The sequence below is a fragment of the Engraulis encrasicolus genome, chromosome 19 (genome assembly GCF_034702125.1).
Source record: "Engraulis encrasicolus isolate BLACKSEA-1 chromosome 19, IST_EnEncr_1.0, whole genome shotgun sequence".
Taxonomy (NCBI): domain Eukaryota; kingdom Metazoa; phylum Chordata; class Actinopteri; order Clupeiformes; family Engraulidae; genus Engraulis; species Engraulis encrasicolus.
This window is the reverse complement of record NC_085875.1, coordinates 6,106,042-6,117,515: the sequence shown is the minus strand read 5'-3', so window position 1 is coordinate 6,117,515 and position 11,474 is coordinate 6,106,042. Positions and strand designations below refer to the sequence as shown.

General features: G+C 47.4%; 1 protein-coding gene across 2 annotated transcripts in view; it reads left to right on the top strand.

The window, feature by feature from the left end:
* arhgef10 (Rho guanine nucleotide exchange factor (GEF) 10) overlaps positions 1-11,474 on the top strand; it is a 102,502-nt gene that overhangs the window by 21,506 nt on the left and 69,522 nt on the right. For both annotated transcript variants that reach the window (XM_063183535.1, XM_063183534.1), the window contains exons 3-6: positions 5,495-6,118; positions 8,967-9,356; positions 10,897-10,933; positions 11,188-11,276. In XM_063183535.1, coding sequence (XP_063039605.1) covers positions 5,495-6,118; positions 8,967-9,356; positions 10,897-10,933; positions 11,188-11,276 — 1,140 coding nt within the window. The remainder of the gene's footprint in view (positions 1-5,494; positions 6,119-8,966; positions 9,357-10,896; positions 10,934-11,187; positions 11,277-11,474) is intronic.

Genomic DNA, 11,474 nt, shown 5'->3' with positions numbered 1-11,474 from the left:
TGGGTATACTGTTTATATTTGTGCCATTCAAAATAATGGATCAATCAATTTTAAGTGGGTATACTGAAATCCCTGAAATTTAGAAGTGGGTATACTCCGTATACCCGCGTTCTACATAGACTACACCACTGCGGTAAAGCCCTGTTCTATTCTACAGTAGAAGGGGAGTTTTGTGCCACTTTTATTTTCCCTTTACGGGCCTATCTCTGCATTTCTGATTGTGGTGCTCCTCCTCTCCACAGTAGTCCTGGAAAGCCTAGGTCCAGAAAGCCTCTCCCACCCCACTCTCTCCCGTCATGTTCTTCTTATCTACTTCTCGACAGCACTGGTGGTGATTTTCTCTCTGTTTTTGCTTTTTTGCCACAGAAGTCAGGGAACTCCTCTAGTCTAGTCCATCTAAAGCCCTGTAAGAAAAATACTTTCCCTCTCCACCCTGGACTGCTCTGTTGGCGTCCAGTCCTCCCAGCCCAGTCCAGCACCCCACCCTCTCTCTTCCCCCCCAGCCCAGTCCAGCACCCCACCCTCTCTCTTNCCTCCCTCCCTCCAGCACCCCCACCCTCTCCCCCCCCCCCCCCTCCCTCCAGCACCCCCACCCTCTCTCTCTCCCCCCCTCCCTCCAACACCCCCACCCTCTCTCTTCCCCCCCTCCCTCCAGCACCCCCACCCTCTCTCTTCCCCCCCTCCCTCTTATCCTCCAGGAAACGTCAACAGTGCTGATTTACAGGGGTCACCCCAGTGAGGTGCATCCTGAACCTGGTACCAGGAGGCTGGAGGGGAGGGGAGGCGTGAGGGGAAGAGCTACTGGGAGTTACCACTCACTGTGTTTGATGTTTTGTACAACAAAGGCAGCGTGTAGCCGTTGGGGATAGAGATGTTTTCGTATTGTCAGGACTTTTTTTTGTCTAGTTTGTGCCTGAAGCAAGGAACTGCAAGGCGTTTTAGGCCACTCAATCCCCTGTGTGTTAATTATGTCTTCATGTCTGTCCCTGTGTTCTATCTGTTAACGCCATCAAACAGTTTCTCCGTCCATCTCATACTTAGGGTTGAGCTTTGTCCGCTTTTATTGCTCTGTTTTGATCCATTTCATCCGTAGCTGTGGGCTGCTTTTATTAGCATTTTTGTCTCCCAGTGAATACAGTACACCACTTAAAATCTTGCTTAATCCAGTTAGCTCAACCGCAAGCACATTTCAATTGCAGATTTGGAAATGAGAATGCAAGTATCACCATATCTGTAAAAGTTTTGCAAAAGCTTTTTTATTCCTGTGTTCCATTTCTTTCGTTTCGTGAGTCAGAATGACTTAATGCGCAATAGTACTGTAGTAGATTAACAGCATTTGCCGAGATGCTGATGCTGAAGTTGAAAATTGCACGATCTCGTCACTTTTCAAGGTCAACGGAAACAAATGAGTCACAGCAGCAGGAAATTTGGAAGCGCTGCGTCGTCCCCGCCAGACATGGAATATTTCTGGTGCTTGTTTGTGGTCTCGTCCTGCTGGTCAGGATATTAAGCCCCGATGGCCAATTGTGAAGCCTGCCTGCCATTTGTTTGGGCAGGCAACGCAGAATCCCTGGCATTCCTGAGGGCAGCGAGGTCGGTGTGCCAGTCCCTCCCGAGGCGTAAGCTTTGTTTACTTAAGGAGATAGCGGCGCGGCTGGTGTTGAGGCCCGAAGCTCCGTTTCCCGAGCCAGGGCCCTCCATTTGGATTGTGTTTGCACTCCACTCCTGCTACACGTGAACAAATAATGCATCTGCACATACACACTGCCTTGCACATAGACAAGTATGTACTGTAACTGCCTTGCACGTAGACACGTATGTATACATTTACACATACTATACATTTACGTTTAATTTCCCTTCTGGATTATTTAAGCAACTCTACTCTAACTACTCTACATAGTTGTGCAATCCACACACACACACACACACACACACACACACACACACACACACACACACACACACACACACACACACACACACACACACACACACACACACACACACACACACACACACACACTCACTCTTAGGTTTCCTCGTCCTCCTCGTCCCAAGTACAAGCACTCCTGTCAAAGCAGACTGTGTTGTGTGTGCAAAGTGGAACTGGAGGAGAAGGGTGGGGAGAGTGAATGGAGAGAGCAGCGCATTCCATTCGCACTTTTCATACAAGTGATCTCAGCGGCCTGAATGTGCCCCGGCCTTAAGATGAGGCCCTGCTCCATTGTGGCCCTGCACTTCAACCCACCCTCCTCCTCCTCCTCCTCCTCCTCCTCCTCCTCCTCCTCCCTCACTCCTCTACTCCTCCTCCTCCTCCTCCTCCTCCTCCCTCCCTCCTCCTCCTCCTCCTCCTCCTTCTCCTCCTCCTCCTCCTCCTCCTCCTCCCTCACTCCTCCTCCTCTTCCTCCTCCTCCTCCTCCCTCACTCCTCTACTCCTCCACTCCTCCTTCTCGTTCTTCTACTCCGCCTTGAGGGAAGATTGCTTTGCATTTCCCCATTGATAACACTGTGGGGAAACCTGTTTCATGTCCAGAACTCACCAGGTGGACTGTACATGGCCCACTTGGATTGTACCGTCGACCCTCCTTCCTCTTCTCTTCTCTACTTCCCTTTCTCCTCCTCCTCCTCCTCCTCCTCCTCCTCCTCCTCTTCCTTCTCCTGCTCTTTTTTCCCTCTTCTTTCTTGAGGCTCTGAGATTGCTGTTCAGCTACCTATTGATAACACTGTGGGGAAACCTGTTTCATGTCCATAATTCGCCAATGGACTGCACATACTGCCTTCTCCACCTGCTCTTTGTCCTCCTCCTCCTTCACTCCTCCTCCTACTACAAGTACTACTCTTCCTTCTTGAGGGTCTCAGATTGCTGTTCAGCCCCCTATCGTTAACACTGTGGGGAAACCTGTTTCATGTGTAATTCTCACCAATGGACTGTGCAGTAAGCGATTTGTGGAAGAACTGGCTGCAGCAAACACTATCATTGGAAGCTACTCATTTAAATCAATGTAGTTATGTAATCTGAAAGTCCTGAAATAAAACATGCAAAGCACAGGGTAGGATGTACTCATCCAAAATATGCAGGTTCAAACAAACCAGTCAGAGATGATTTGCCTGCTGCTTTTTAAAAGACCCTTGTATTTTATTAGAGAGCATAGTGATCGTTTGATCTTCACAAGACATTTATTCTACTGTTAATCATGCAGGTTCTCCAACAATAATGCTTCTCTAGACAACAGTTCTAATTTATAACCATTTCATTTCATGAGGTGGTATAACGTCAGCATAGCGGAGCCTGTAGGGAGCTGGTTGTCTTATCTTATTAGACACGGATCACATACCATGCCGCACTTAACATTAGTAGACATTTCATTTTCTTCTACAACCTCTTTTATTTGATACTCCTAAAGTACTCCGTCAACTCCCGTTTTTATTAATGTGCTATACAAACTTCATGACTTGACTGGGCCATATTTGCCAGCCTTTGAGTTTGAACAATGCATATTGCTGTGATGTAGGATAACAATATCTGTGTCTTTTGTAGAGTTAAAATGCATATCGGTATACACTTGAGAGACACACATGCTACAGTGATGCATTGACTTTCACTAGCTTAGCTACATTTTCCCTCTTTTAACTTGTCTTAAAGCAAGACAACGCTTAACATGAAAAATAAGACACTTAACTACCTTTATAAACCCTGGCCAACGATTTTAACTGTATTAAGCCCCAAAATAGTGGCATACCCCTTTAAGCTCTCAAATTTGGCACCTTGTCTGGGCAATGTATAGCAACATCAATGTCAATGGGAACAATTGAGTGATGGCTGTCTGACCTAGTTAGGGAGGGGGAGCAGTAGGCATGGAGGGCGAGCTGCTCCATCAGAGAGAGTAGAGAGAGAGAGGTTCCATTGGCCCATTGTTTCCGGGTTCTATTATTGCAGGGGGGGGACCTAGGCAGACCTAAGGACTGTTCTAGTCAATGATAGGAGCATTATGACACGCCCCTTTAGGCAGACCGGAACCTGGTCACGTTAGATGCCCATAGAAACCTATTATGTTGGCATATCTCTATATACTTAAAGAATCTCTGGCTCCACTTGGACACACATGAGCCATGTCAGGCTGTTTGTGTGGCATTGTGGCAGGGCTGGACTGGCCATCTGGCATACAGGGCAAATTCCCGGTGGGCCAACAGTCCTCATGGGCCAATGCTGTTGTTTTTTTTTCCTTGGCTTGTTTGCTCGCCCGGCCCTCAATTTAAATGGTGTGGCCCGTAGGTCTATCTTTTATAGTTCTATCACAAGTAGTGGACTGAGCCATCATAATATCGTCAAAAAATAGAGGGCTGTGTGAGGGGCTGCTATATGGCAAAAAATGCCTGGGCTGTTTTCTAGTCCCAGTCCAGCCGTGCATTGTGGGTTTCCTGGACACTGGAAGGTGTGAGGTTGGTGCGAGCAGGGTTTCCTCTCTCTCTCTCTCTCTCTCTCTGATTGCATTTCCTCCCCTCAGCTCAGTTCCAGTCTGCTTTTGTTGTCCCGAAGGAAGGGGGAAACTTGGCTCTCCTTTTTCCTGAGCAACGCTGAGCTCTCTTTCATCTGCTCTCCCTCCTTCCCTCCAGGTTGTGCTTACATGCGCTCTGTACAGTTGCTCCTGTGAGGCTGCATTGACTGAAGTTAAATGAATACATTTGTAGATCTGAGCTGTACTGCTTGGAAATCCCCCCCATCCCATGTTCACACAGCAATAATTTGCGTGTCGGTATGCAGCAACCAAACCAAATTATGTACTATAGTCTATATGTGTGTACCACTTATTGAATTATGTTATATTTATGAACTTGCTCTATTGCATTCAAGGTCAGGGTAAGAAAAAATGTATTTCTACTGGACAGCTAATGACAGACCTTCTGTTTGTAAGACGTAATTCAGCCTAAACTCCCTGGAGGGGTCCTTAACACACCCTTCACCCTGAATAAGTGCAGGTCTCTTTTTGAAGAAAAACTCTTACCCTGAACAGGGGTCAGATGAGTTATTTCAGTTCAAGCTGTCATAAATATGGATAATTGGCACAGCTTGAGCGGAAAGAGGAGCTGTGCTAAGGTTGCGCGTTTGTTGTAAAAGTCATCTACGGGTTGGGCGAGTGAAGGTCCGAGTTGAAACTTGCCAACATTCCATGCCATCCTTCTCAGAGAAGACACACTTCGAACTGTGAGACGCCAAAATGTTGCACAAAAGCCTTGTACATGACTTACTCATGTCTACAAACACTTTGTCTGTCTCTCTCTCTGGCTGTCTCTCTGTCTCTCTCTCACTGTCTCTATGTCCATCTGGCTTTCTTACGGTTTGTCAAACTTTCTCTATATCTGCCTATCTGTCTGTCTGTCTGTCTGTCTGTCTCTGTTTATCCATTTGTGTCTCTCCATTTGTGTCTGTCCATTTCCGTCTGTGTGTCTCTGTCTGTTTCTGTTTCTCTGACTGTCTGTGTGTGCTCCTCAGTGTTGGCAGGGGACATGGCGCTAGAAGACGAAGAGGAGGGCGAGCAGTTTGACTTTGACGACAGCGGAGACGACATCCCAGAGGCCGACCGGCCTCCCCCCGCCCCTCCGGCCCCCGACTACACAGGGCAGGGCATGCCGGGAGGTGAGTGCCCCCCTCCACCACCCAGGGCCGCAGCTGCCACCAACCCTGCCCCTGCCCCTGCCCCTGCTCAGCCCCACCCAAACCCCAACCCCAACCCTGAGGCCTGTTCCGCCCCATCCACCACAACCACAGACTCCACCACCACAGACCCAGACCCAGACCCAGGGTTCCCTCCTCCACCCCCAGAGGAAGAGGAGACTGGTGAAGCCCTCAGCAGCACCGTAACCACTAACTCCACCCCGATGACCCCCAACTCCACCCCTTCCCCAGCTGCCCCCGTGCCCCCACCTGCTGCTGCTGCTGCTGCTTCTGAGGCCCCTCTCCCCCCACCCTGTCAGGACGCTACAGGAACCCCTAACGCCTCAGCCCCAGAGACTGACCTGCCTCCGCCTCCTCCTGAGGATGCTACTCCTACTACTGCTGCTGATAGCACTACCAATACCACTGCTGCCACTCCAGGTGTTGACCCTGGACAGAAAGGTGCGTACTGTACTGTAGGCCTATGCAGTCGCTCGGTCATGAATCGTGATACAAACCGAATAGTGAGTTGAGTGTATCGTTACAGCCCTAGTAATAATGGCTTTGACTTGTGAGATTGGTGTCGAGGCCGACTACACTGTCTGTTGTTGTTTTCAAGACGACCAGAATGGTGCTGGTGCCCATTCCTGTACCAGTAACGTTCGGAACTAAATTGCGTAACACTGAATGACATATTTTACACAGGACTTTGTACTTTGCCGCATGTAAAGCATTATGGACCTGCTGACCTATGTTTTCGCCTGGTGCGCAGAGAAAACCAAGTACTTTTCTGTTCACACCGTTCAATTTTTGGCACTTGAAGTTAATCAGTAAAACACCCACAGTAACTGCAATGCATGTCAGCTGGAAGGCTACCGTACATTTCAAGTTTGTGTTTTTTCCCCCCATTCTGTGCCAACTAAGGCGTTGCATTGAAATTAGTATTATCTGTAATGATTTAGCACTACGTACCCTACCAACGTGTCATATGGGGAATGTGCCAGAAAGAATCATCCATATGCTCCTTTTTATGTTATCTCTTTAATGCCTCATAGTAATGCTACAGATGGTGTTAGCCATGCTGCTAATAGCGACTGAGATTCATCTTCATCACCCCAACCGTTTTGAACTAGACCTCATTAAGCGAGGTGTTGAAAACCAAACAGTGTGCTCCTACGTGTAATTTGCACTCCCTCTGGAGCTGTTACTTTGCATGATATGTGGCTCTGTTGGCAAGTCGTAGGAAACTGTGGGTGACCAATTCACTGCACGACGTGCTGCTCCTACTCCACCTTACACCATCCCATTCTACACCTCTCCTCTCCTACACCTCTTCTCTTCTGCACCTCTCATCTCACCTCTCTTCTCTCTCCTCCACTTTCATTCTCTGCCTTTCCTCTCTTCTCCTCCTCTCCTCTCCCCATCCTCTGTCACTCTCCTCTTTATCTCTTCATCTCTCAACTCCTTTCCTCTTCAACTTCCTTCTCCCCTGTCCTACCGCTTTTTGCTCTGCTCTCTGCTCTCTGCTCCTCTTTTGGCTCCTTCTGCTTGCCTCTTTTCGTCTTCTCCCCTACCTCCTCTTGATTCCAGAGGCCACTCACTGGACTGATTTTGAAGGCAGCAAGAAGTGCCACTGCTTGAGTTTGCTTTCCCACCCTCCTTTCCTCACCACTCCTCTTCTCTGAGCCTCTCCTTCCATCGGGCCCTCTTCTCTCCTCTGCCTGTCTTTTCTCTACTCCTCCTCTGGCCTTCTCGTCTATATCCTCTCCTCTCCTCTCCTCTCCTCTCCTCTCCTCTCCTCTCCTTTCGTCTCCTCTCCTCTCCTCTCCTCTCCTTTCGTCTCCTCTCCTCTACTCTCCTCTACTCTACTCTCCTCTCCTCTCCTCTCCCAGTCCTCTTTCCATTCATTCACATGCCTTTTTGCCTCTATACTTTTACCCTCCACCTCACCTCGCATCACCTCATCCTCTCAAACCCTTTTCTCCATCTTTCTTTCCATTTCTTCTTTCATATCGTTTCAGTCCTTCTTTCCATTCCTTTGCCTGCCTTCTCACCTCTATATTTAACCCTCCACTCCCCTCCTTCCCCATCTACTCTACTTGTTCCTCCTCCTCCTTCTTCTTCTTCTTGTTTGCCCTTCTTCTCGTTGCCACAGTGTCCCCTCCTTGAGATCAAGGGCCACTCTTGCCTTCCATTCCTCTCCATGCCCATCCACTTCTGCTCAGCTTGGCTACGCTTGGCTGCCTCTCACAGCCTTGTCTTTAAGGGGGCGGTGTGAAATCACAGCGGGGATGATTTTTATCTGCTAGAACTGCATTGAGTTTGGAGACCCAGGAAAAGAAACTCTTATCTGCTTTTCTCCGAATGGAAGTGCCGGGCGTCGGTCTGACAGTGCCTGATGCCAGCTTCAGTCTGTCTGCAGATTAAAGAGTGACTCATGAGCTGGTGCCGTTGTTTAAAGTGATACTGTCCCATTTTTGGAAATAAGCTTATTTTACACCTCCCCTTGAGTTAAATAATAGGCTCTTACCTTTCTCCTGTTCTTCCAACCGTTTTCTAGTTATGGCAGTGCACATTTTACCTCCAAGCTAACAGTTAACATTGAGTCCTATGAGACCAGTTAGCCGCCAGCTGGTCTCATAGGACTCAATGTTAAGTGCTAGTTGGAGGTAAAACTTGCAGTGCCATACCCAGAGAACGGTTGAAAGTACAAGAGACCGGTAAAACCCTAGGGGAGGTGTAAAAAAATGGGACAGTATCACTTTAAAGGCACACAGGCCAATTTGATGGAAACTGTTCTGCCCTAGGAAGCCAAAAAGGCAACAACTATGTATTCTGTTAAAATGTTTGACTCTAGACGTTTGAACTTCATGACTGCTTCCTTTGTTTTGTGACTTGATCTCTGCTTATTCGCAATAAGAAAGTACAGTATATATGTGAAAGCATTGCCACTAGTTTCCTTTCTTGTCCTGTGACTTGATAGTATAATAATAACTTTTGAAAGCATTTTCCTCAGTTTCATTTTCCACAGCTGCAGCATTTTTCTTGTGTAGGGCAGTATGAAACGGTTACAACAAATATTTTCCAATATCTCTGCTGTGCTAAGCCGACTATATTCACACAAAAAGCAGTTGAGAAACCTTCCTGGCTTGCAAAGCTAGTTCACCAGTTTTTGCTGTTTCCACTGTTCCTTGTGCCGTAGGCAGTGCAATGCCCACTTAAAGCATTTCATGCAGGGAGTGAACAGAGAAACAGTGTTGTGCTTTGACCCTAACCCCTCTACCACCCCAACCCCCCCACCCCCCTACAGATGAAGGAATGTCCAACACGCACCCCAGACCCCCCCTCGCTGCGCCCAGGAGCACCTCCCAGGGGAAGGTCAACCCTTACTCCGTGATTGACATCACCCCCTTCCAACCACAGCTGCAGAGCCAGGCCCAGAGCCAACCCCAGGCCCAGGCCCCCCCCCAGCCCGCTGCTGCTGCTGCAGTGCCCGCCTCTCCTTCCTCTCCCGCTGCCCATGGCTCTGAGAGGGAACCGGAGGCGCCGCAGGAGGTGGCGGTGCCCAGCAGTCCTGGCGTGGTGTCGGGCTACTCCGTGCCGGTGCCCTGTGGCTATGCCCGGCCCTCCAATGTGCCCATGATCACACCAGCGTACACCACACCTGTCATCATCAGACACCTCTCTGTGGATGAGGATGGTAATAATGATGCATGCGGCTTGTCTTCTTTCCTTCGAGCTCTGAAAAGAAGTCCAATTATTTATAACTTGGCTACAAAATAATTGAGAAAAGTGTTAAAAATGAGCACCCAATTGTTTTGCAATGCATGCACCATTTTGTATATAGCCATTCCAGTATTTTGAAAAGCGTAGTCCTGTCCTGTCCTGTTTTTTTTCACTCTTTCGAAATTATTATTTTTTTCTAAACATTTTCCCACTTTCCCTTCCTTTCCTCTGCATGTTTTCCTGTCTCTTCTCTTCTCTTCTCTTCTCTTCTCTTCTCTTCTCTTCTCTTCTCTTCTCTTCTCTTCTCTTCTCTCCTCTTCTCTTCTCTTCTCTTCTCTTCTCTTCTCTTCTCTTCTCTCCTCTTCTCTTCTCTTCTCTTCTCTTCTCTTCTCTTCTCTTCTCTTCTCTGCTCCCATTTTTGCCTGTGCTGTGTTTCCACGAGGAAGTGACCTCCCTATATTTAGCTCCTCTATGGCTGTGGCCATTTTCCTGTTTTCTTCAGGGTGTTACAGGCAGAAGTCCTCCAGATGTGCGTGTGTGTGTGTGTGGCTTTGGCTAGGACTGCCCTAAGGGTGGGGATGGTTGGGAATTGGGGGGAGACGACACAGAATCAAACCATGTAATTATACAGATGCCACAGCCTCAGCAGGGACAGCCCAGCGTTTTAGTTTGTTTCCAGAGTGAAATGGGACTATTTTGGCTCCCACTTCATTGCTCCTGGGTTCACTTTTGAAATGAGTTGACATTTTTACAGCATCTGACAACAGCATTGTTTGATGGAGTTGGGCTTAGCATGACATCATGGCTGTAAATGCGCATCAGCTGTGCTTGACTATAAATCAACGTTTTTGTGTTGATGTTTTGAGGGATAATTAAACGGTGTGTAGTGCAACAAAATGTTATGCTGACCCCTAGTGGTGTACCGAAGTAGTTGCTATGCTCACCATCACATGAGCACATTTCAATGATTTCAATAACATTAAGGTGTACTGACCATGCACAGTATTCATATACAGTACCAGTATTTTGACTTAAAGGGGTATGCCACTATTCTGGGGCTTAATACAGTTAAAATCGTTGGCCAGGGTTTATTAAGGTGGTAAAGTGTCTTATTTTTCATGTAAACTGTTGTCTTGCTTTAAGACAAGTTAAAGGAGGGAGCATGTCGCTAATCTAGTGAAAGTCAATGGATCCGTGTAGCATGCTACAATGCTACACGGATCCATTGACTTTCACTAGCTTAGCGACATGCTCCCTCTTTTAACTTGTCTTACAGCAAGACAACGCTTAACATGAAAAATAAGACACTTTACCACCTTTATAAACCCCAGCCAACGATTTTAACTGTATTAAGCCCCAAAATAGTGGCATACCCCTTTAAGTAGGTGTCAGCAAAGTGGGGATGACACAACATAACAGCTGTGCAGGTGACTGACGCCAGTGGAAAAGAAGCCGTTTGCATCTGGTTGCTTTGATTGCCGCATTCATTTTTGGTGTCCACTTTGTCTTTACAGTAACAGTGGTGGGCACAGCAAACACGTCTGGTGACAGGTGAGTCAGTACTTAATATTTCATGTCTACAGGTGACAAACAACTTAGTAAAGAGAGCACAAGGCTGTAATTATGTAAATGTTATAGTAGTGTTATGTTGTGCTGTTGTGTTTTGTGGTTTTCCCTGCATTGGGACGTATAATGAAATGCTTTATATTGAATTTGACGGTAGTACTGTATTATGATGGTATTATGTGGTTTTTCCATCAGTACTTGTAATGAAATGGTTGACACGTCTATCCTTGTGTCTCCAGTGTGTTTACAGAAGAGTATCCCGTCATCAGAGAGGAGGATGCCCTGACTAAGTGGGTGTCTGATCCTGCAAACACTGCCTGGATGGAGAGTAAGTCGTGTCTTTGATTCATCTCAATATGTACCCATTGTAGACACAAAATTAAAATTGTGGATCAAATTAAGATAATTTGAGCAATGTTTTAACTGGGATCAAGGCACATATAGTTCAGGGCACGCACACACACACGCACACACGCACACACACACACATAGATACAGATATACATGAACACACTATGATACAATA